This window comes from Erythrolamprus reginae, chromosome 1 (genome assembly GCF_031021105.1).
Source record: "Erythrolamprus reginae isolate rEryReg1 chromosome 1, rEryReg1.hap1, whole genome shotgun sequence".
Classification (NCBI taxonomy): domain Eukaryota; kingdom Metazoa; phylum Chordata; class Lepidosauria; order Squamata; family Dipsadidae; genus Erythrolamprus; species Erythrolamprus reginae.
Genome location: NC_091950.1, coordinates 354,040,049 through 354,066,181, shown reverse-complemented (window position 1 = coordinate 354,066,181; position 26,133 = coordinate 354,040,049). Strand labels below are relative to the sequence as shown.

The 26,133-nt window shown below is 37.5% G+C and overlaps 2 protein-coding genes across 3 annotated transcripts in view; one reads left to right on the top strand and one right to left on the bottom strand.

Moving 5' to 3' along the window:
* Positions 1-3,598, top strand: part of RBKS (ribokinase) — a 77,636-nt gene extending 74,038 nt beyond the window's left edge. The window contains exon 8 of one of the 2 annotated variants that reach the window (XM_070734286.1): positions 3,170-3,598. In XM_070734286.1, the coding sequence (XP_070590387.1) occupies positions 3,170-3,343 (174 nt within the window). In that variant the 3' untranslated portion in view covers positions 3,344-3,598. Of the gene's footprint in view, positions 1-3,144 lie in introns of both variants that reach the window. The other variant, XM_070734287.1, reaches the window with a different exon arrangement.
* Positions 3,599-4,768: 1,170 nt separating this feature from the next.
* Positions 4,769-11,285, bottom strand: MRPL33 (mitochondrial ribosomal protein L33). Its single transcript, XM_070734288.1, has 4 exons — positions 11,178-11,285; positions 7,617-7,638; positions 6,808-6,914; positions 4,769-5,012 (listed from the first exon to the last, which is right to left on the bottom strand). The coding sequence occupies exons 1-4, from the start codon at positions 11,197-11,199 to the stop codon at positions 4,963-4,965; spliced, it is 201 nt and encodes a 66-aa protein (XP_070590389.1). The 5' UTR covers positions 11,200-11,285; the 3' UTR covers positions 4,769-4,962.
* Between the last annotated feature and the right edge of the window lie 14,848 nt (positions 11,286-26,133).

The following is a 26,133-nucleotide window of genomic DNA, read 5'->3' as shown; positions in this document are numbered from 1 at the left end:
GAGAACAAAATAATTACGGTATGCCAGAACTAAGAACTAGGGAATCAGTACTGTTTTACACTGTAAGTGAAAACAGAAGGCAATGCTTTGATGAGTGACCCTTAAAATGTACTGCAAGAGAAATGTTGTGGTAACCCTTTAAAAATCACTAGGGCATATTATTCTGGATATTGACAACTAGCAGTTAGCATGGCAAACTCATTTTATAGCTGTAGCTATTTTCAAGTCTGTTCAGAAGTCGGCCTGTTGCCTATCTGACTGGTGACTGACTCAATGGACTTTAAAAATATAAATTATTATGGAGATGACAAGAATTAACAAGTTGCAGAACTTTTTGAGCTGCATGTCCAAGGCGGGGAGATTTATGCTGGTGTTTTTTATAAAGTAAGCCACAAACTAGATAACTTTCCAAAGTCTCCTAGCTTTTTGATCTTGAATGGTTTTGTGCAATAAGATATTTTCAAACAAGGGGGGTGGAGAGATCATTTATACAGCAGACACTTTATCTGACTTCATCTTTCAAGAATGTATGAGGCTAACACTAAGCACTATTTAATCATGTGCAAATGACCTATCAGGAAATCATCCAGGAAATGGATATAGATTCCTGAGCACTGATGCAAAGTATTGCATGAGTACACTTTTCTAACAACACAGCAGTTGTTATTTTTGAATTAAATAATCCTTACTGAAGACACCAAGGGTTACATGTGCGATTGATTAGCTATGGATTTTTAACAATATTCAAAACAGCAATCTTTCAACCCAAGAGCTTTCTTCACAACATCCAACTGGGTAAGAATGTAAAATAGTAGTGTCTTTTTCCAGCTTCTTGGGAGTCATTTGCCTATGAAAAAAACTCCTTCAAAATTAGAAGAATGTTTTAATTTTCTAATCACATAACTAAAGCCTTCTTCAATGGACTATTTGCATAGCCATGCTAAGTTTGGAATTATCTACTTGATAGGCTTGCACAAACCTTTGTCTGTATAGCTGTATCGTTTAACCATTCTTTCCCATTATTGTCCACAATAGTTGCAATATTATTTTTCCAGCATTTCTGACAATTGATCAGACTTGGAATTACAGATGTTGCAGACCAACATCACAGAACATAATTTTGGTGGTAAGGGGGGAGGCTTATTCTTACAGTACTTCTGCAATCTGTTTTCCCAAAAGATTCAAGGTATTATAAATGTGATATTACCCTATGTATTTTTATAATATTAGTGACTTGCCAAAATTCAGCTGGAGTTTTTAAAGCAGGCTGAGATTTATAAGCATTATATCTTGTCATTTGCATTACTTGTGGTAAACACTATCTCAAAAACCAGATTTGCCATCAGCAATGAGTCCTGTGTCTTGTGCTCGTTTTGCTTTGTTGTTTTGCTATATCTTAACTATAGATTCTGTGCAGAGCTCTCCTGTTTAAATGCATGACATATCTGGAGGCAGTTGCCATTTTATAGTTGGAAATTGTAATAATCAAAGGGGATTTTCTCTTTCTTTATATAGATATTTTTATATAACTTCTCAGGCACTTCTAGGGTAGCTCTTAAAAAATAAAGTTTAGTATCCTAATATTCTAAATTAATAATTACCATAATATATAAACCACTCCTAGTGTATAAACAACTTCTGAAAAACCTTGCCAAGGGACTTATCCATCTAATACTCTGAGAATTGAACACAATTGTATAACAAATATTTGAACAAACACATTTATCATTGTTATTTTTTGCAACCTTCTGACAAGCAAAGTCAATGGGGAAGCCAGATTCCCTTAATAATAGTATTACTAAATTAACAACTGCAGGACTATAGCAAAACAAGTAATAAAATACAAAGTTCACTTAACTATCTTGCTTAGCAATAGAAATTTTTGCCACAGTTGTGGTTGTAAGTCAAGGACTTTTTGTATATCACTACAAACCAGACGTTTTTTTTAAAAGGCTGATAGTTGAGTAGAAGAATTGAAAGCATAGATATAGAAAACAAAGAATATGTGTCATATGTATGGGACTCTGGTAACTAAGTAACTGGAGGGCACTAGCTTGTATAAAGCTTGATAACTCCATCCAAAGTAAAATGAGAATCACAATGTCAAGGTTGAAATAGACCAGCTATATATTTAACTGTGGTGTAAATTTGGCTGAGGAATGAAACAAGTTGAAACCAAACTCGTAGATACTTTTCCTGGCTGTTTCATTATATAAAATTATAAAAAGAATGAAAAAAACCCTTCAAAATATAACATTTTTAATATATTTGTTTATGTTTATTTACATTTTTATATTTACAGTATTTATATTTATTAGATAGATAGATAGATAGATAGATAGATAGATAGATAGATAGATAGATAGATTTATTTATTTATTTCTATGCCGCCCTTCTCCCCAGATTCAGGGCGGCTCACAAATAAATATAAAATACATAGGAAATAATATTTCCCATGTGCAGCTTTCTTTTCTAACTTTTGAGAGACAAATAGCTTCTGCACATAAAAGTGTACAATTCTCAATGCCTATATAAAAGGAAAAGGGTTTTTTCCTGATTCTGCCTCCCTTTTAATTTTTATAACAACCCCTCCTCAGCAGATGGCTACAGAACAATGATATTTCTACTTGAAACAGTATTTTAAACAATTGTTTTAAATTTTAGGCAACACATTGCTATTACTTAAGCTGCTTTTTCCCCCAAATATGAAAGGCAGAAATGTGCTTCGCTTGAAAAAGACCTACAACACTTCTTCCAAATCATTTTGAAGCTATGAACAACCCAATAAATACATGTAAATCCTGAATTGTGCCCCACTATCCTCTTTATTTTCTAGGTATTCTCTTGCCAAAGTAATTTTTTTTTCAAAACGTACCAAAATTTCCAAAACATAGAACAAAAGTCACTCTAAATTAGGAACATCCTAACATCTCCTGCCCTTGTGTGTCTGCATCTTTTAGGAACCAGAGTTAGCGAAAGTTGAGTCACCTTTAAACAAGTCTACCAGTTATGTCCATTTCATTCACATTCATCTATGGCATTTAAGACTGCGAATACAACAAATAAATTTTCATGAAAACTCAGGGTGGTAATTTTTAAAGTACCGGTATGTAGTTTACAGGATTTTCTATTTACCATTTGTAGTATTTCATTTTTCCCTTTCTTCCAGGGAGCTGGTGATAGTTTTGTTGGAGCACTGGCGTTCTACCTGGCTCGCTACCCCAGTCTACCTCTACATGAAATGCTGAAGAGAAGTAACTTCATTGCATCCATTAGCACTCAAACAACCGGGACACAGACTTCCTACCCTTACAGAAAGGATCTGCCACAAAACCTATTTTAAGCTGTGTAACTCATTTGATTTTTCTCTGCTCAAACTTTTTAAACAAATGCCAGAATGAAGATGGTATAAATTGCATATTGCTTAGTCTTGTCCTGAATGAGGTGCACATGGAACCATACACTGCAATTCCAGTTTAGGATACCACATTTCAGCTTTACAGTGAAATTATTTTCATGTCTTAATTAAGCAAAGACCCTTTTATTACTGTTCATTTTCGAATTGTGATCTACTCTGAGAATAAATTTTTTCATGCAATTTTGAAAATCTTTACACCGAATGAAACGGGATGATCAAAGCAGAAAGAACTGTTTAATATATTGAGGCATAGCATACACAAAAAGACAAGGCTCACTTTTGTGGTAATCCAGTTGCCATGACTCAACTTCCAGACATAGTTGTATAAGTTGTAACTTTTAAAAACTGGAATCTGAAATTTTTCTGTCCCTATATTAGTGGAACAACTTCCTGAATACAAGAAGACATTCATTTTATGTTTGTTTAGAATGCTTCTATACTGCTTCACTCACTCCAAGCATTTCATAGCATATATGCAATAATATACTATAAACATGAACACTTTACAACTCTCAATTGTATGATGGAGGCAGCAATCAGAATAGGACTAATCTTACTCCAAGCTCCCACAATCACAAGGAAAATCACCACATACTCAATTCCAAGTACTCTTTGGAAAAGTAAAATTTTACAAGGTTCCTAAATATTAAGAGGAAGGTGTAGATGTTAATTTTGGTCAGATACATTCCACGGGAAAGCAGTTCCTTCATTTGGGTGGATAGATTCTAATTGGAGAATAGATTCCAAATATTGTCAGATTATCTGAGTTCTACTAAGCATTGCGATACTTTAAAAGCAATAACCAGCATCTTGAAATGCAAAATAACAAGAGTTGGAAGGGACCTTGGAGGTCTTCTAGTCCAACCCCCTGCTTATGCATGGAATGTGGGATTTGACAGACTTTTCCTAAAGCTCGATTTGAGATGAAATCATGGTATGAATTTTTAAAAACTGTTTGTTTCAGTTTGTGGTACGGATGTTTATGGAATGTGGTCTTTTGGGGAGTGGGTACAACAAAGTATCTTTCAGCAGTACAGAATTCTAATAAAGTCCTATAAATTAAATAAAACCCAAAACACTTGCCCACTGTAGCTGCTAAATAAAATTCATTAAAAAGTAATATAAATCCCGCTGCCTGCCCATATGCCTGAGAGTCAATCAAGTTCAGTTTTGTATCTATGTGGAATGAATCTTAGGAGAGAATAAGCTTCCATAAACCTGTTTCTCCCAGGTATATCTGAACTATCATTTCTACCATTTGCTGCAATCTATAGAGTTTGAGTGCAAAAAACTGAGGAAGCCTCTTGTACATGGTTTCACCTCCTGTGTTGAAATGAAACACATACAGTATGCAGTTGATTCAGAGTTTTAATTCACAAGTGTAAAAACAAAGTTATTGATGAAGATCCATCTTCTAAATATCTTTTGGTGATGTTTTTATTTACAATTGACATTGACCACCTCAGTTCGTTTTCTCTTTTCAGCATTGCCAACTTCATATTTCATTTTATACATCTTCAGAAATCTTCTTAGCCAAGCATCAGTTACACAGAACAGATCTTTTTGTGCTCTTTGAAGAGGACTTTCTGTTTGACTATGAAAAGACAAGTTAAAAAACCCAACTTGTATATTTACATAAATACAATTAAATCAATGACTGGCTCAATTGCATGCCGTTTATGAGGATGGATATGAATGTGATGTACAGCAAATGTGTTGAAGGCCACCTAGAATCTATATCATTTAGAGTGCTTTACAAATACTGTAAAAGAAGTAAAGAAAATTTTACTTATTTTTATTTAGAGTTATGGTTTGAAACCTAAATTGTAAGAAATAGAATATCAATATGTATGTAATTATCTATAGGTTTCAATGGTCTAACACCAAAATTTAAAAATATTGAGATCAGTAATTGTACATTTTCCCTGAATATTTTTTCTTCCTATTTTTCTTACAGTTCCAATCTAATTTATGTCAGTGACATAACCTCTAAAATAATTAATCTAAAGCAAAGCATACCCAGTTTCTTCTCGTTTACATCAATACTGTTTCTTGTTTGGATCATTTGATCAACTACATCAAGAGTTTTAGGAAGGACTCTTGAACAATTTATTTAGGAACTGATCAGTATCATCTGTTGCTCATTTTAAACAGATCTAAATTGGATTGCCGCTTTACTGAAGTACAATCACAATGTTTATAAAGCTCTGCCGAGAAAATACGATACTTAAATTAAAAATGGGTCCTAAACATCCCTCAGGAATATAGGCACACATTACAAATATTTGTAGAGAAAAGGACCTTGTCAAGCAGGAATTCAAATAGCTGTATAATGGGCTCTAGTCTAGAGTAACCTTGAAGAATAGGAGGAAGAGCTGCAACCAAGATATTGGGCAGGCTAAAGGAGTTTTGAGTCCAAGACTCAATTATAAATTTGAGAAAGCATCTCAGGCTTGACCCTTCCTGGTTCTCTTGTAGATAAAGAGGGAGGAGAAGCACATCCAGACTTGCAAGATTCTTATAATAAAATTGTATTAGCATTTATAACGTTGGTTTTCTATTCTAACCGGAAGGACTAAAACAGCATACCAATATAAGCTCCAAAGACACTTTCTGTAGGTATTTGTACCAGATTTGCTGAACATCACACATCTTACGGAGGGGATGCTACTTAGGGAACCAGCTCTATTAAGAAATGTTGAGTACATCAGACATTATTGGGAGAACCTTCTCACATTATAGAATACATATAGCTACAAAGGTAATGCAGGCCATCATATTGCTGTAATTACATTGTACAACCAAAAGAACCACAAGCTCTAAGACTGGCATTCAGTTCCAAGTATTTATGGCAGAACTAATTTTCTTTCCAATTCAGGAAACCCTCCTTAAGCCTTTCTGTGTCTTAGTATCTTTGCAAAATTGTGAATCGCCCCAAGTCTTCGGAGAGGGGTGGCATACAAATTTTATTATTATTATTATTATTATTATTATTATTATTATTATTATTATTATTATTATTACTGTATTATTATTATTATTTGTACCTTGGAAGATTACTGCCAGCACATCACCGTATTACTTATTTCAGCCTTTACCTTTTTAATCAATCTTGACCAGTGCTTCTATTTAATAACATGTGTTACAGTAACAGGCCTCAGTTTTATCCATTACTGAAATATGTACCAAAGTCTGGTGTTTTTCATAATGTTTGAGAGATTTTTAAGATTTCAGTACCTCGAATATTCCTACTCAAACCATTTGAATACTTTAAGTATTGGTATGTTACATCAGAGGTTTCAACATATATTTTGGTTGTATTCAAATATACAAATATACAACCATATTCTTCCCATTTATAAATCTACAAAACACTCTAAATTTCTTACCAAAGCGATCATAGCGTAGCAACACCAGCTTGTCTTCAATCCGGAGTCTTTTTATATTAAAAGAACAGCCCGTTCCTGCTTCACTGACCATTCTCACAAGAATATATCTAGAATAATAACATCAAGAACAGCTTTTTATTTGGATAGCTAAGATTATTTTCTGTAATTCATTTTTGTGGTGCATGCATGACTGTCTATTAACATATTTAATTTTTTTTCAATTTTCCGTAATAATTTTAGATTAAGGGTCTTTTTAATAAGACTTGCAATAAGAAGCCTAAAAATAAAGGCTTTATTAGCTATCTCAGTTTTCCTCTTGTAACCCTGCATGTCCCACCACTTCTCCATCTCACCATGAGAGGTGCATGCAGTTCTGTTATCCATCATTGTGTGCTACAAAGAGTTGTGTGGCATATAAATAAATTATTATAATCACCCCTATTGAAACCAAGAAAGCAGTTTTCTAAACAGAACTGAATTGGCCATATTCTATATGATACTGAATTAGTTCTTAAAAAACATAGAAAAATTAAATGTATAACAGACATAACTAAACATGCTGGTTTCATCTTTTAAATTCTGCAACTTCTGGCAGTACATCAGCCTGAGAGATGAAAGTAAAAGCTGTGTTCACTTAATATTTACTTAAATGAACAGCGCTTTTCAGATAAACTCAGACTATGATTTCTTAACAAATTTTTCATACAAAAGGCAATCCATTACAGAAAGAACCTAAGTGCCATTAATAGCAACAGTTCTCTGAACTGTACAGTTTTAGAGTAGTAAATGCAATTCAAATGTTTACTTACTTTGATTTGGCTTTCTTGGCCACTGGCGTTGAAGAACAAAAAAGAAAAAAAAACATTTAAATGTTTAATTTATTTACCAATACACCAAATTATACCGGCCATATGATTTACCGTATTTTATTTTGCTAAACCAACTAATAATCTATCAGCAATTTACAATAAAACAAAATAAAAAATAACATCTAAAAAACACTTAGTTAGGCAGCAACACAGCAATCAGTTAAAAACTAATTGAAATCTAATTAATCAGTTAGAAAGCCTGGGAGAACAGAGATATCTCCACCTGGCACTAAAATGCAACCAACATGGGTGTCAGTTAATCCTCCCCAGAAAGGGGATTTCATGAAAGGGGTACCACCACAGAAAAGGCTCTTCCATGTAGAGATTTACATCATGTCCTTTGGTGACAAAACCTGGTGAGAGGAGGGTCTAACTAAATGATCTTAAAGTCCAAGTAAGAACATATATATATATATATAGAAGAAGATGCTCACATTCAAGTAAGCTAGTACTGAGCTGTTTACAACTTTAAGGATCAAAACCAATATTTTAAATTGGGTCTGAAAATGAACTGGCAGACAGTCTAGATGGTGAAGAACCGACATGTTTGTGCCAACTATCTCAAAGATCAATCTAGCCTAGTAAGCAGTCTATTTTGAATTAACTAAAAGTTTTCAGGCTGTTTCCAAAGGCAGTCCCACACACAACACATTGCAAATCCAACCATGGAAATAATAGGAGCAGCATTTAAAACCATTTAAATAATATTCAAAGAAAACTCATGACTCACCATATTATTAACATTCTTTTCTAATGTGAATTTAAGGAGTTCCAGACTAGTTAGAGTTTATTTATTTAGCTGGTATGCCATCTATTCCCAATGGCTCTTGATGGTTAACAACTATGTATAGTATATAGCCAATAATGGTGGCACACAGAACCATATTGAAGGGCATGCGGGATGTTGCCCTATGTCAGTTCCAGCAAGATTTTCAGCCTTGGGAAAGGCCGTTTTGCTCTATGGATGTTTCAAGGAAGCTTCCCTGAAGCCCAGAGTGCAAAAAAATCACCCAATGGACAAATTGGAAGTTCAGAAAATGCACTTCTGGTTAGCCGGTTGTGCTGTTGTTTGCACTCCAGAGCTTCAGTAAGCTTCCCTGAACCCTCCAGAGTGCAAAAAACAGCACAACGGGCAAACTGGAAGTGGTTTTCCAAACTTCTGGTTTGTCCGTTGGGCTGTTTTTTGCACTCTGGGGCCTCGGGAAGCTTCCCTGAACCCTCCATAGTACAAAAAATAACATAACGGGCAAACCGGGAATCTGTTTTTTCTGAACTTCCAGTTTGTCCATTTGTACATTTTTTTCAATTCCCAGGTTTCTGTGAAACCTGCACTGCACGGGGATGGAGGGATTGTGTGCATGTGCAGGGGCAGTGCAGGGGATGCGCCTGAGTGGTGGGGAGGGAATGGGTGTTGAGCAAGACCAACTAGCCCGGCCCAAGAAGTGGCAATATTTGTTGAATGATTGCTGTATTTGGGGGTTTTAACTGTTTATATTGCTATTGTTTTATTATGATGTTTATTACTGTTTATATTCCCTTTATATTAGATTATCTTTATTACTGTACACTGCCCAGAGTTGGGAAGGTTAAAATTAAATTAAATTAAATTATTAAATTGAAGTGAAGTGAATTGTGCCCCATTTTACCCCTTTCTTGGCCCAATTGTTGTTAAGTGAATCACTGCAGCTGACATGTTAGCAACCTGGTTATTAAGCTAATCCTGGCTTCCCCATTGACTTTGCTCCTCAGTTGGTCACAAAAATCGCATGACGTTGGGACACAGCAAAGGTGGTTAAAAGGAACCAGTTGCCACACAATAGCAATAGCATTTAGACTTATACTGCATGGGTTGCCAATTGGTTTCCGGACACAATTCAAAGTGTTGGGGATGACCTATAAAGCCCTACATGGCATCGGACCAGATTACTTACTATACCGCCTTCTGCCACATGAATCCCAGTGACCGATTAGGTCCCACAGAGTTGGCCTTCTCCGGGTCCTGTCGGCTATATAATGTCGTCTGACAGGGCCTAGGGGAAGAGCTTTCTCTGTGGTGGCCTCGGCCCTCTGGAATCAGCTCCCCCCAGAGATTTGCAGCTCTCTCTAAGGGCTTTACAGGGTCAGCATATCGCCCCCAACGATCTGGGTTCTCATTTTACCCACCTTGGAAGGATGGAAGGCTGAATCAACCTTGAGCTGGTGGTGAGATCTCAACTGCTGAACTACAGCTAGCAGTTAGCTGAAGTAGCCTGCAGTGCTGCACTCTAACCATTGCGCCACCAAGGCTCAAAGCATCTGAATTTTGATCGCAGGAGTATGTTTTTTCACAGTTGTTTAACTGTGAAAAATACAGTGCTAGTTCACACTTTTTTTTCAGTTTGATTGTAACTTTGAGCAGTCATTAAAGGAACAGTTGTAAATGTCGCTACAGAGCACTGCACGCCCAGACAATTTGACACAAGAACAGTTTTTTCTTGAACGGCATCACTCTGCTAAACAAATAGTTCCCACAACACTGTCAAACTATTTACTAAGTCTGCACTACTATTACTACTAGTTTTTTTCTCATCATTCCTATCACCCATCTCCTCCAACTTATGACTGTAGGACTGTAACTTGTTGCTTGTATCCTTAAGATTTTTATTAGTTGATTGTTTCTTAATTGCTTATTTGACCCCTATGACAATCCTTAAGTGTCCTACCTCATGATTATTGACAAATCTTATGTACATTGAGAGCACATGCACCAAAGACAAATTCCTTGTGTGTGCAATCGCACTTGGCCAATAAAGAATTCCATTCCATATGAGCCGAGTTGGCGCAGTGGGTAGTGCAGTACTGCAGGCCACTAAAGCTGAGTGCTAGATCTGCAGGTCAGCGGTTCATACCGGCTCAAGGTTGACTCAGCCATCCATCCTTCTGAGGTGGGTAAAATGAGGACCCGGATTGTGGGGGCAATATGTTGGCTCTGTTAAAAAGTGCTATTGCTAACATATTGTAAGCCGCTGTGAGTCCAAGGAGAAGGACGGCATAAAAAATCAAATAAATAAATAAATAAAATAAAATCTCTACTCGATTCCCAAATGATGGAGAAGGTTGGTGTAACCATAATGTAGGGCCGAGAATCATTAAGCCAGGGCTCCTGAAACTTGGCCACTTTAAGATGTGTGGACCATAGGTGATTAGTGACTTAGCTGGCTGGAGAATGCTGGGAGTTGAAGTCCACAAGTCTTAGTGGCTAAATTTGAAGACCTCTGCACTAGGCGGCTGACCCTTCAGAAATCAGGCAGACAGATAGGTATTATAAACGGGACCTTTGCCCTGCAGCGTTTCTCTGTTAGCCTTAAGGAGAAGCCTCTTAAAAGGCTTAATCCAAGGAGTAACCTCGGGTTTCTGAGCCGGGCAACCGGGCAAGGCCCTCGTTACCAAGGAAACTTATTACTGCTGCGCTCGCACCACACGGAAACTTCCCCAAAGAAGAACAGTCCCAGTCCAACTCACAATTGACCACCGTCAGAAACATGACGACGATGCCGGCAAAGCACTCACTCAACTCCAAGAAACCATCGAGCCATAAACGATTGAAAAATACTTCCGGAGCGTGCGGTGTGTGCGCGTGTGGTTGTTGTTTTTTTTACTTCCGCCTCGCTAAAGACCGCCCCTTGCAAACTGAAAAACTAGGCATTTATTGTACAGCTCGTTTTTCTTTCTTCCGGGATCTACAGGCTCCTCCCCCCCACCCACCCCGGTTGTTCTCACAACTGCTTGGTCTCTCCGTTCTTTCGGCAGCGGGAATTAACTCGTTAGCCGCCGGGGTTCATATTTGTCTTCTTGTGCTTCGTTTTGCTGGTTACTAATATGAGGCTGCTGAAATAATAATACTAAAGAATAATACTCCAGCTAGAAAATATGTTACTTGCCCTGGTGTTGGAGGACAATTTTTTTCCAACACTGTCATCAGGCCATGTTTCACATTTAACCCGAATAGGATATGATAGGAATAAGGAATAGAATAGAAATAGGGAATGGAATAGAATAGAATAAAATAGGATAGAATAGAATAGAAATAAAGAATGGAATGAAATTGAATAGAAATAAGGAATGGAATGGAATAGACATAAGGGATGGAATAGAATAGAATTAAGGAATGGAATGGAATAGAAATAAGGAATGGAATAGAATAGAATAGAATAGAATTGACTCCCTATTTGGACCAGGAGTCACTGCTCACAGTCACTCATGCCCTCATCACCTCGAGGTTCAACTACTGTAACGCTCTCTACATGGGCTACCTTTGAAGAGTGTTTGGAAACTTCAGATCGTGCAAAATGCAGCTGCGAGAGCAATCATGGGCTTACCTAGGTATGCCCATGTTACACCAACACTCCACAGTCTGCATTGGCTGCCGATCAGTTTCCAGTCACAACAAGCAACAAATTATAGTCATACGGTCATAAGTGGAAGGAGAGGACAGATAGGAACAATGAGAATTCTGTTGAACATAGTTGGACTTTACCTGAGATTTCAGCCTTTGTTCAAATGTAAATCATGGATCATCTTGGATCATCATATTCCATTCCAAGACCACATAGGTTACCAACACTAGAAGTTTATCAAATCATTGTTGGGGTGATATGAAGACTGTGCCCCAAAGAAATTCATTACTAAAGCAATACAGGCAGTCCTTGACTTACAATGGGTCAATTAATGAGTGTTTAAAATTATCCTGATTCTCAGAAATGATGATTTATGGCCATTATAAAACATTGTACTGATAGCCTAAGGCCACATGACTTCATTTCAGAGGCACTTGGCAACTAGCTCACATTTATCAACAGTTGCAGTATCCCATAGTCATAGGACAGCAGCCCAATTGGGAGAATAGATCACTTAATGAACACATAATTCAAATTTATGACTGATTTGTTGATAACCATTGTATCATTGAAAATGATTGAAAAATCAGGTCACATGGGTACCTCAAGTTATGACCACAATGACTTATGATTTCAGTCCTAATAATGGTGATAAGGCAAGGACTACCTGTAGGTAGATGATACCAACAAATGTTAGTGAGGATATTGCTGTGCATGTTAAATGAGGTTTATAAGTTGAATTTAACGCAATTGTGCAAATTCAGCCTTTCACTAGAGCTGTCAGTGTATATTCCATTATGGAATATCATGTAAAAGCAGACAATTGGCATTTGATTGTGATGGCAATGTTTACATAAGATGTTTCAGTAGGAGCTAGGAGGGTCCAAGAATAGAATAGGTGCTTTATTCTATCTCCATCTTCATTCCTTGCTGATTAATCTGTAGAAATTGGTTTATCCATCTTGTGGGCAACAGGACCTATACTACAATGTACAGTACAAATATATATGTTAGCTTTGGAAAAGAAATTCTGGGTCATTAAGATTTCCTGTAGAAATTTCAGAGAGAAATCTACTGGAACATTACTGCTGTGAATTCCCATCTTAAGCTCAACTATAGTTTATTATGTGCTCACATGCACATAATAAACTATGTTAGATAAACTATGTTAGCCACCAATCACCTTTTCAGGAAAACAAAACCTTGTAACAAACACATAACAAATGTGCAGGTTACTATCTGACTGATCAAATAAAAGTCTATAACTAAATTGTTGTGTTTTGTTGTTATATTATGTTGTGTTGTGTTATGTGGTGTTGTGTTTTATTAACTGGACTTTTGTGTTAATAAATTATGCTATTGTCATATTGTTATGTTACATTACATTTTGTTATGTTATATTATGTTGTTATGTTATATAATTATAACAACTACAAGAGGTAACTACATAACTACAAGAAGTAAAGTCTGGATCAATAAATGGGTATACAGTATTTCATTCTGCTTATTCATCAAGTAATAAATGCTACAGCAGGAGGTTGTTCCACAGTAAATAGAGTGGGATATATTAATTATTTTCCCCCACACAAAAATGTAATATAAGAATTAATAATAATGTTCCAGGTCCTTGAATGTTCTGCAATTATAAGTGCAACAAATATGTCAACTTGACATGCTAAATGCATGTTAATGAGGCCCAGAACAAATGCATAATAAGATCTAGTTAAGATGATGTTATATGGCATGAAAACAAATAGTGACAGTAAAACTGAGTTCTGGAGTAACATGACATTCTCACACAAAGACAGTTTGAGAGGTTTCTTGGAGGCCTCTCTGATTTGATTTTACATGTGCTTTGCTTCTATTTGTCACATCTCTTGTGTCACCATTCAGAACAGTCCTTTTCAAATCTAGTTCTATTGTATAAAGCAGTGATGGCGAACCTCTGGCACAGGTGCCACTGGAGGCATGGGGAGCCATATCTGCTGGCATGCAAGCTGTTTATTTATTTATTTATTGGATTTGTATGCCACCCCTCTCCGCAGACTCAGGGCGGCTAACAACAGTAATAAAACAGTATATGACAATAATCCAATACTAAAAACAGTTTAAAACCCATTATATAAAAACCAATAATACATACAGACATACCATGCATAAAATTGTAAAGGCCTAGGGGGAAAGTGTATCTCAGTTCCCCCATGCCTGGCAGCAGAGGTGGGTTTTAAGCAGCTTACGAAAGGCAAGGAGGGTCGGGGCAATTCTAATCTCTGGGGGGAGTTGGTTCCAGAGGGCCGGGGCCGCCACAGAGAAGGCTCTTCCCCTGGGTCCCGCCAAGCGACATTGTTTGGTTGACTGGACCTGGAGAAGACCCACTCTGTGGGACCTAACTGGTCGCTGTTGCCCTAGCTCAGCTCCAACATGCATGTATGTGCTGGCCAGCTGATTTTTTGGCTTGCACAGAGGCTCCGGGAGGGAGTTTTTGGCTTCCAAAGAGACTTGGGGGGGATGGGGGAGGGCATTTTTAAACCCCTACCCCGGGTCCAGTAAAGGGAAGGCAAAAAATGATCCTACTGGACCCACCAGAAGTTGGGAAACAGGCTATTTCCGGCCTCCAGAGGCCTCTGGGGGGCAGGGGAAGCTGCTTTCACTCCTCTCCAGGCCTTGAATTATGACTGTGGACACTCACGCATGTGTGATAGCGCACACCCATGCTCTCTCGGCACCCACGAAAAAAGGTTCGCCATCACTAGTACAAAGAATAGCCTTCCAGGAATAACAGAAAAGAAGAGAGATCATTAATGAGGCAATCCAACTACTGGAGATTTTTTCCCACTTCATTTGGATAACAGGCTGAAATAGGATTTGAATACATAATATTACATTTTAACTGCTAGGAGTATAAAACAAATATTTCAGAGGAATTATGAATTAAACCATTTTACATCTGAAGAAACCCTCAACAGAGACTTTTCCTATCGAAGTTTAATCTTGGGGTCAGGAATGGAGTGATGACGGGTTTGAGCTTAGGAAATAAGATGAAATACTTAGGCATTTGCAGTAAGGAAAGTTGGCAAGCAGTAAAACATGTGTCATGATACAAGGATGCCAACTTAGAACTTGCCTCAGACGTTGGGATTCAAGTAAGGACAGAACTATGTCATGATGTCACCAACAGCATGCTGTCATTTGTATATCATTGTGGCCAGTGTGAAGATGAGGGTGTATAGAACTGCAGTGATTCAAAAGAAAACACCAGCTTAGTTGCAATGTCAAATAAAGTAGAGCAGACTATGAAAGAAATTGACTCACTTCCTTCAAAAAAAGAAAAAGAAATGAAAAGAAGTCCAAATCAAATACCAAAGCAAATCTCTGGAAATTTTTAAAAAACTGACTACATTTTACAGGCAGCTGGATTTACTTTTCTCTCTTTTCTTTAAAAAAACAACATTGCAATATGCCTTTTAAAAAAAATTATTTAAAACAAGACGGACATATAAAAACACACAAACATAAAAGAAAAACACACATATCTGGGATGATTTACATCTCAATTTTCGTCAGAAGCACATAAGGAGTTGCATACGTTTTACATCAATTGCGAACATTTTTGTCTAGATTAACTGTAAATACTGTACATTTCATACGAAAAAAAAGAAATTTAGAAAAGGAAAACCAAGTAGACTTCAAAAAAAAAATCTAATTTCCAATTTTTAAAAAAGTAAACATATCAATTATTAATCTTTTAAATCTTACATTCTAGTTCACTTAATTATATATTTCTTTGTTTTAACCAATTGTAGAATTTATCCCAAACTCTCTAAATAATCCTTTTCTTCTTTCCCTTCTAATTTTTTGGTTAACATATCCATCTCGGCACATTCCATAATTTTTTTAATGATCATTTCTTCTTTTGGTATGTCCTCGCTTTTCCATAATTGGGCATATGTTATCTTGGCCACTGTTAAAATATGTATAATTAAGTATTTATCTTCCTTTTTATATAGTTTGTTAAAGATCCCTAACAGAAATAATTCTGGCTTTTTATCTGCAATAGAAATATATTCCTATTATTATTATTATTATTATTATTATTATTATTATTATGTTTGTTTGTTTGTTTGTTTGTTTGTTTGGTTGGTTGGTTGGTTGATTTGTATGCTGCCTTCTCCAGAACTCGGAAATATATAGGAAATATATCTAAATTGATCAGAGTGACCAAGTACATTGGTTTACAATTTTCTCATGTTTTCTTGTATTTCTGTTCAACTAGTTTAAAGGTACAGTTCTGTTCTATATAGTCGCAGGCCATGAACAGAAAAAAGGGGGATTTTGAATGTGAAAATTTTGACACAGCAGTTCCATTCTCGGTATCGGCAACTGGTGCAAAAAAAAGCACTCTGGTGTGTGTAGATGTTCAGTAATGGTAATCGAATAGCTGTTCTACTCTAATAATGTTACTGTAAACAGACACACATGCATAAAAACTGTGTTGTGCAGCATTGGGAAGATCAGGTGATCTGGATCTACCAGAAATTTGAAAAATAATGGAGACACAACACTAGAGAAATCTCAGTAATGTGCTCCCAAATAATCATGACGTAGGGCAGAATTATTAATAAAACAATATTTTTAAAGTTGTTTTTTTTTAAAGCCACCCTTTTTATTTTTTATTTATTTATTTATTTATTGGATTTGTATGCCGCCCCTCTCCGTAGACTTGGGGCGGCTAACAACAATGATAAAAACAACATGTAACAATCCAATTCAATACTAAAATAACTAAAAAAAAACTTATTATAAAAACCAAATATACATACAGACATACCATGCGTAAATTGTAAAGGCCTAGGGGGAAAGAATATCTCAGTTCCCCCATGCCTGACGGCAGAGGTGGGTTTTAAGAAGCTTATGAAAGGCGAGAAAGGTGGGGGCAATTCTAATCTCTGGGGGGAGTTGGTTCCAAAGGGCCGGGGCCGCCACAGAGAAGGCTCTTCCCCTGGGTCCCGCCAAACGACATTGTTTAGTTGGCGGGACCCGGAGAAGGCCCACTCTGTGGGACCTAACTGGTCGCTGGGATTCGTGCAGCAGAAGGCGGTCCCTGAGATAATATGGTCCAGTGCCATGAAGGGCTTTATAGGTCATAACCAACACTTTGAATTGTGACCGGAAACTGATCGGTAACCAATGCAGACTGCGGAGTGTTGGTGTAACATGGGCATATTTTGGGAAGCCCATGACTGCTCCCGCAGCTGCATTCTGCACGATCTGAAGTTTCCAAACACTTTTCAAAGGTAGCCCCATGTAGAGAGCATTGCAGTAGTTGAGCCTCGAGGTGATGAGGGCATGAGTGACTGTGAGCAGTGACTCCCGATCTAAATAGGGCCGCAACTGGTGCACCAGGCAAACCTGGACAAACACCCCCCTCGCCACAGCTGAAAGATGTTTCTCTAATGTGAGCTGTGGATCGAGGAGGATGCCCAATTTGCGGACCCTCTCTGAGGGGGTCAATGACTCCCCCCCTAGGGTGATGGACAGACAGATAGAATTGTCCTTTTTACTTTCATCTTTGGTTTTCTGACTAGACATTGTAGTGTGAAAAATATAACCAAGCTATAGAAATACATTAAATGTGCATCGGCAGTTTCAGGACTAGCCAAGTAACAGGGAGTCATACAAAGAGGTATACAATGAAACACAAAAAACATGGCGGTGTTTATATCTCTAGTTGAATCCTGTTCTAGCTATACTGGATTAGGAAAAGGAGAAAAGTGTCTTCCATATATGCCCAGAATAAAGCTAGATTTCAAGGGAATTAGCAAATGTGGGTTTAATTCCTCTAGCTGGATCTTGGTATTCTTCCAACTTAGATTGCCAAGTGTCCAGAAAGGGAAACAAAACTGACCTAGAAGACATTTTATTTTATTCTTGTTTCAGGCTAGTTGCCAGAAAAACAAGGAGAAATATTTTTCCACATTTTGGTTATCTTGTGTTTAAAGCTGTACCCTTCAAGAAAATAGACATGGGTTTGGTGTCAGGGCATGCCGTATACTACTGAATTCCCACAGCAGTCCCAAACATCACCCTGGATGGCAAAAACTTTAGATGGCCGTTCTCCTTTTAGGCTTGTGTATGTGTTACAAGTCCAGACATCAAACATTAAAGAACACTCTGTTCACAGAAGCAAAAGTAAAGGCATGTTAGGAAATGTTGATGTTGAACTTATCTGTATTACCCCTTTTACACATTAGATAGGGTTAGATCCTTCTTCTTTAAACTCTAATGGATTTTAGGTTAGCCAGAAGGATTCCTTTCTTCAGAGATGGGTTCAAACCGGTTCAGAACGGTTCACTAGAACCGGTAGGAAACTGCTGGTGACATCACAAGGATGTCACATAACCAGTTTGGTTGGTGCTGGTCCATGGGTGCTGCCATCTTTTTAAAAAATCAGAATTTTTTCCCAATTTTTTTCTCTCAATTTTTTCCAAGTTTTTTTTTCTTCTGCGCATATGCAGAAGCAGAGTTTCCAGCACTGCACATGCATAACCATCTTGTTTTCTGCTTTTCCGGGCAGGGGGATTTTCAGATTTTTTTGCACTGCGCATGTGCACGGGAACAAAGCCATGGCCACATGATGTGGGAGGAAGCAAATTAGCAGCCAGGTAAGTTAGAACCCACCCCTGCCTTTCTTCCAGTAGATATTTATTCTAAGTTTCTATCACATTGTTTATGCTAGCAGGTAATACTTCTTAATGCATGACAAAGGGCTAGGGGTTATTTTTTTAGTTTGTTATGTTTTAATTTTAGCTAACTGTTTGACATCTTTTACTGTTCTTTATTTATTTTTATTGTACTTACATTGTTGTTGTAAGCCGCCCTGAGTCTTTCGGGATTGGGCGGCATAGAAGTCAAATAGATAGATAGATAGATAGATAGATAGATAGATAGATAGATAGATAGATAGATGATAGACAGAGATAGATAGATAGATGATAGACAGAGATAGATAGATGATAGACAGAGATAGATAGATAGATAGATAGATAGATGATAGACAGAGATAGATAGATAGATAGATAGATAAAGATTAGATAGATAGATAGACAGACAGACAGACAGACAGACAGACAGACAGACAAACAAACAAACAAGCACACAAATGAATGAATGAATGAATGAATGAGTACATAACTAAATAAATAGTTAATAAGTGTGACTTCAGTAGTCAAGAAGTGGGTTCAGATGATAATCTTTCTTCTTCCTAAAACTCTGGAGACTTGTTTTTCTTGTTGGCCTGGGGTGAGGAACAGACAGTTATTTATGGTCTCTGCCAAGAATCCTTTGAGATCAGTGTTCCCTCTAATTTTTTTGGGGGGTGGGCGGAAAAGTATAGTGTCTGAGCGGCAGTCCCTTCGGGACTGGGCGGCACCGAAATAATAAATAAACAAACAAACAAACAAACAAATAAAAACCCCACCCTGTTTTGCCTCAGAGAATTTCAAAATAAAATACTGTACTGTGTGTTTATAACAGTGAGCTCATAATAGGGCAACTCTATCAATATCAAAATGCCACTTAAATAGTTGAGCTAGTTTCAAACTAGATTTTGATTTTCTTTCTCTCTTCCTTACTCCCATTCTTTTTCTTTCTCTTTTCCTTCCTCTCTTTTTTCTATCTGTTTCTCTCTCTTCCTCTCTTCCTCTCTCTCTCATTTCCTCTCACTCTTTCCCTCTCGGCTTCTGGGCAGGTTTGGAAAACTCTGAGTTGATGATGATTTTTAAGTGAGCGATTGCTCACTGCTCAGCTTAGAGGGAACTATGTTTGAGATTATAGATTTCTCTGGAATTCCAGTGAGATACAACAATCCTCTGAATTTGTTAATATTGTGAAACCTCGTGTTCGATTGTGTGGGAATGAAAAGGTGAGACGTAGGAGCATCTTAACACCTTTATTTATCAGTAGCTGAAAGTAATATAGAATGCCAGCAGGCTACAGGGAAGCTGCTTTTAAAGGCTTTTCTGTAGCCGACTGGCCACTGACAGCAGTTTATTTCTCCCACCTCTCAACTAGCCAATGAGCAGTGGCTATGCAAATCTGTGCTACGTATAGCCATACTTAACACTTCATATATTAAACCCTTTGTTCCAGTGTATGTTTAGCATTCTTTGTAAATATTGGAATGCCCTCAACGGTTTACATTAAGAATGGTTTCAATGTCCTGTTTTTGTACCCCACTGAAATGGAGTCATACAAAAGATTAAGTCAAATTGTAGTTGGCTGGATTTTCTTAACCTGGTTAATCTTCCTAACAGGTTTCACATTTAATATTTTACTACGTTCTTACACATGCTAAATTACAAACTACTTAGGATCCATTAACTAAATGGATGATGTAATTCCTGCTAATGTGGTTTACTTCATGATTCAGTGTTATTATTATTATTATTATTATTATTATTATTATTATTATTATTATTATTTATTAGATTTGTATGCTGCCCCTCTCCGTAGACTCGGGGCGGCTCACAACAATAACAAAGACAATGTAAGAACAAATCTAATAATTTTAAAAACACTAAAAACCCCATTATTAAAAGCAAGCATACACACAAACATACCATGTATAAACTGTATAGGCCCTGGAGAGATGTCTCAGTTCCCCCATGCCTGACGGCAGAGATGGGCCTTAAGAACTTTACAAAAGGCAAGGAAGGTGGGGGCAGTTCTGATCTCCGGGGGGAGCTGTTTCCAGAGGGTCGGGGCTGCCACAGAGAAGGCTCTTCTCCTGGGTCCCGCCAAACGACATTGTTTAGTCGACGGGACCCGAAGAAGGTCAACTCTGTGGGACCTAACCGGTCACTGGGATTCGTTTGTCATGAGAAACCTGGAAACCTGGGCTGTATGATCCACAGTTCAATTTAACCCTGGGTAAGTATGTAGTACACACCTAAATTGTTTCTCTATTTCTTACTCTTAATTTGGCCTGATTGGTACAATGCATTAAACCACAATGCACTTTGTTTAGTTTTTGGCTTACTAAATACAGTCATCATGATTTCTAAAGCTTAACGTATTGTATTAAACCTATCCAGTTATGTATTCAATAAAGGATGGTTAAAATTTTGCTTATCGTGCTGTGAAAATTCAACCTCTTTATAATTCTGAATAAAATTAGGAAAGAATAAAAAGAATAAAAATGAAGAAATGATACCATTAATTAAACCATGCTAATGCCATATTAGCATTATAAACCAATGATATTTAGAACTAAGTATTAAATAATCTGTTCCAAGAGGAAAAATACTACTGGGGTTGGGAAGAAATGAGTTATTTGGGATCGCATCAAGACTTTTTCCCAAGTACAGAAAACATAAAGCCTGTCACGTTTGTTTAAGATGTTCCCTTTTAAATTTTATTTACTTAAAACATCATTGTGCACTTGATCCCTTTTGTGCCTTCAGGATGTAACAGGCTCTCTATTCACTGCCAAACAGGTGTGGTTATGTTCCTGGCAGCAAATAAGAAGCATAGGGAGTCACCTGTAATGTTGGCAAGGGGGGAAAAAAATCTCCACCTGCAACCACATTGTTAAGGTGGAATATTAAAAAGGCAGAGAAAAGATGATAAATATACCAGAACAATATAAATATTGGCCTGGTGCTTGTATTTTCTTTGTGCTGTTAATTGTCGGTTACCAAAGACTGCTCAGTAAAAATTGAATGCAATATCATATGAAAAAAGTGTTTCTACTAGTCAGAATGTACCAGTACTTCAGGGGTGGGTTGTAACTTACCTTGCCACCAGTTCGATTACTCCTGTGCTGTGTGGCTGTGCACACATTGCGTGCCGTGTGGCCATACTATACGCACTCATGCGCATGTGCAGTGCCAAAATTTCCCAAAAAAAAGATGGTGGCATCCACAACAGAACCAGAGTCATTGTATAAAAATAGATTCAGATCCTGGTTGGCCATGAAGCTCTCTATATGGGTTAAAATTAATCTTTCAATTTAATCTGCTGGAATTAAAAATTAACCTTAGCAAGTACAGAACATACAGTGCAGATATCATGCCTAGCCCAAGAATGATGTAACAATCCAATCCAAAGTTCAGTTCTTTATTTACTTAACACTATATAGAATCTTGCCAGATTAAACCTATATGGGTAGTCCTCAATTTTCAACAGTCTGTTTAATGATCTTTTGAAGTTACAAAAGCACTGAAAAAAGTGATTATGACCTTTTTTTCACACATGATACTTGCAGCATCCCCATGGTCTTGTGATCAAAATTCAGATATTTGGCAACTGAGTCATATTCTCAGACATTTTGCACTGTCTGTCTCTGGATCATGTGATCACTTGTAACTATTTAACAGATGCAGTGGTTGACTTAACAACTTACAAATTTTCTCACTTAGCCACAGAAATTTGTGGACATAAATCATTGAATACCTGTACTAAACTGACCTATTGAATATACCCTAGAATAGAGGTCTCCAACCTTGGCAACTTTAAGACTTGTGGACTTCAACTCCCAGAGGTCCTCAGCCAGTCCACAAGCTTTAAGGTAGCCAAGGTTGGAGTCCCTTGCCCTAGAACAGTGGTTATGAAGCTTCCTAATGCAGCGACCTTTTAATACAGTTCCTCAGGTTGTGGTGACCCCCAACCATAAAGTAATCAAGTTGTTAGGAAACTCAGGAGTGGGTTTTAACATACTTTGTGCCGGTTCGCTTCCTCCTGTGCTGTGTGGTGCGCCTCATGGGCGCGCATGTGCTTTGCGCTCATATGCCTGTGCAGTGCTGGGGGATTTTTAATTGCAAAAAAAAAAAAAAAAAGCCGAGAACAAGTTGGTGATGATGCATATGCAGTGCCAAACATTAGGCTTCTGCACATGCTCATAAATTCCCATGATATAGGGTTTTTTTTGCAGTAATCTCTTTGCATGTGGGTGGACCCTCCTGGAGACAGATAGACAAGTTGTGTCGTGTTTCCTAAGACCATCGGAAATATGTGTTTTCCAATGGTTTTAGGTGACCTCTGTGAAAAAGTCATTTGACCCCCTAAAGGGGTTGCGATCCACAGGTTGAGAACGCTGCCCTAGAAGATTCTAGGGAGGGCCTATCCTAAATGTCTTATTCTTCTTTTGATCTAGCTCTGGACTGTGTTGCTATTGTGTGTTGCCTCCCTTTTTGGAATATGTCCCCTCCTTCTCAGGAACTTGCTGCATTACTGTAGTCCATCACATTGTGCCATTTCCCAACCAAAAGAATTGGACAAACCACTCTTTCCAGAGGACACTGAAGTGTGTAGGTTAGTGGGAAGCTCAAGGAACTGTAAGGAATTTGCCAATGGTTTATTACTACAAAAGATGCATAAAACTGTCAGGTAACCACAACATTATTGAATGAAAAGAAAATCTTATTTCATAAGCTTCTTTGTGTAGAGTTACAGAACTAGAGAAAAGGTTATTGCCAACAGTCTTCTCCATAACCAAGAGATTTATACCCCAGATATGTTCATTACAGATAATCCTAACTTACTCTGCCACAATCCAAAGCAGAAACAAACAAGCTGTGCAGAGTGTTAGACAATAAGGAATAATCCTTTGGCAACTTTAGGAACTGCTATATCTAGATCTGCATTTCCCATTATGTTATTCTTTTGGTATGTTAGGACTAACCCTGAGAATTCTATTAGTCACATTATAGAAAACAAAAGAAAGGCCATACAACCCGAAGACTGTTTTTCTATCAGAACAGCTTGCTGTAGGCTATAGTGACTATGACTTGGCCGATCTGTAATGTATAATCTAATTCATGTACATAGTTATTGCTACAGGTAGTCCTTGCTTTATAACCACAGCTGTGCCCAAATTTTCTGTTGTTAAGTGAATCACCACAGTTGATCAGTTAGTAACCTGGTTGTTAAGGGAATCTGGCTTCCCCATTGAGTTTGCTTGTTAGACAGTCACAAAAGGAGATCACATGATCTTGGGACACAGCAAGATCATAAATATGGATCTGAATTTTGATCACATGGTCATCAGGATGCTCTAAAGGTCATAACTATGAGAAATGGTCATATGTCACCTTTTTCAGTGCCATTATAACTTTGGTCACTAAATGAACTGTTGTAAATTGAGGACTGCCTGTGTATTGCTGATTTCCTGGTTTTCCCAAAATATCTCATAAAATCAAAAGTGCTTAGTGTACTTTTATTTATTGTTAGAGTTGAAAGGGACCATGAAGGCCATCGAGTTCAACCCCCTGCCCAAGCAGGAACCCTATAGTACACCAGTCAAGTGGCAGTTCAATCTTCTCTTAAAAATGTCCAGAGTGTTGGAGTTCACAACGTCCACTGGTAGGTTGTTCCATTGGTTGATCGCTCTGACCGTCAGGAAGTTCCTCCTTATCTCCAAGTTGAATCTCTCCTTGGTCAGCTTCCAGCCATTGTTCCTCGTCCGGCCCTCTGGTGCCCTGAAGAATAAAGTGATCCCCTCCTCTCTGTGACATCCCCTTGTATACTTGTAGACTGCTATCATATCCGCTCTGGCCCTCCTTTTCTCTAGGCTATCCATGCCCAGTTCCCTCAGTCTCTCTTCGTAAGTCTTGGTTTCCAATCCCTTAATCATCTTGGTTGCTCTTTTTTGCACCTTCTCCAGAGTTTCAATGTCTTTTTTGAAGTGTGGTGACCAGAACTGAATACAGTACTCCAGGTGTGGTCGGACCAGGGCATAGTGGAGTGGTATTAAGACTTCCCTGGTCTTGGAATGTATTCCCCTGTTGATGCAGCTTAGGATTGTGTTGGCTTTTTTAGCTGCTGCTGTATCCAAATGGAGTATACTAAGATTGTGCTTGGGATGCTAGTTTCCCCTCTTCTGGTCTTCGGAAACTTCAGACCAGTGGAAGTAATATGGTCTTGCAGGAGAAGAAATATTTTAAGCCCTTTCCTGTAGTGTGGGTCATTATTGCTAAAGAGATTTCTAACCAGGGGGCAAATTGTTCAAAATGAACCAGATCTAAATATAGCTGCAGCTCCTTAGGGGGTAAAGCCAAGGATGGCTGTTGTCTGACACAAATGCCTTGACACGCTGATATAAACCTCAGTCACTTTCTTCATTAATCCTTCAAACGTCTGTTTATGGTAAAAGAGAAACCTGACATCGAAGTAGCCTCTGGAAAGCTTTATTGCAATTATCTTAAAGTTCATCATGAACTGAATCTTCCAAACAGACCAACGTATCTCCCTGAAATTCATATTTCAAATGCCATTTAAATATTTTCCAGTCCGAATACACATAAAAATCTAATATTATTTCAGATGTCAATTGTTCCACTGCTCACTGCATTAGGTTCTTCACTAAGAACAAGAGATTTGCTTTCTTAATGGAGAAAACAAACTGTCCTTTTCTGCTGTGAAGCATAATATAACTATATAACCACTTTGGTTATTTTTCTTTCCTTTTAATTGTTTTATGAGAAGCTCATAGAGTGAACAAAGAAGAAATGATACTTGATTTATTGCATGAAAGAGAATTGTGGCAATTGCATATAAGTTCTACTTTATACAGTGCACTTTTTTGTTGCTTTGTTACCAAGAAATTTTGTTGTGTTTTATTTTTATACAGAGGGATATATAAATAGTTTAAATAAATGAATTAATGGATGTATATGTCCCCTGAAAATGGCCACATGGCCTTCTAATCTAGAGATCTTCAAACTTGGCAACCTGATGTTTCCAATACACATGGATTGATCTTAATCATACAGTACAACATTGTATTTATATATAAGTGGGCTAAAGTTTTGAAATGGGCATTGCCCAGAGTCTGTCAGGAGATGGGTGGCTTATAAATGTAGATGGATAGATAGATAGATAGATAGATAGATAGATAGATGGATGGATGGATGGATGGATGGATGGATGGATGGATGGATGGAGATAGATAGATAGATAGATAGATAGATAGATAGATAGATAGATAGAGACTCTATATGTAACTCTTCTTATTCCCTTGCACTCTTACTCGTCTTTCAGCTACTACTGTACTGTTTGAATCAGTTAATATATTGATGGAAATA

Excerpts from the sequence above, each read along its gene's own strand:
- MRPL33 (XM_070734288.1), bottom strand. The coding sequence starts at position 11,199 with ATGTTTCTGACGGTGGTCAATT. Across the intron at positions 7,639-11,177 it reads GTTTCTGACGGTGGTCAATT|TGGCCAAGAAAGCCAAATCA; the intron begins GTGAGTTGGACT and ends CTTCAACGCCAG. Across the intron at positions 6,915-7,616 it reads GCCAAGAAAGCCAAATCAAA|ATATATTCTTGTGAGAATGG; the intron begins GTAAGTAAACAT and ends TTATTATTCTAG.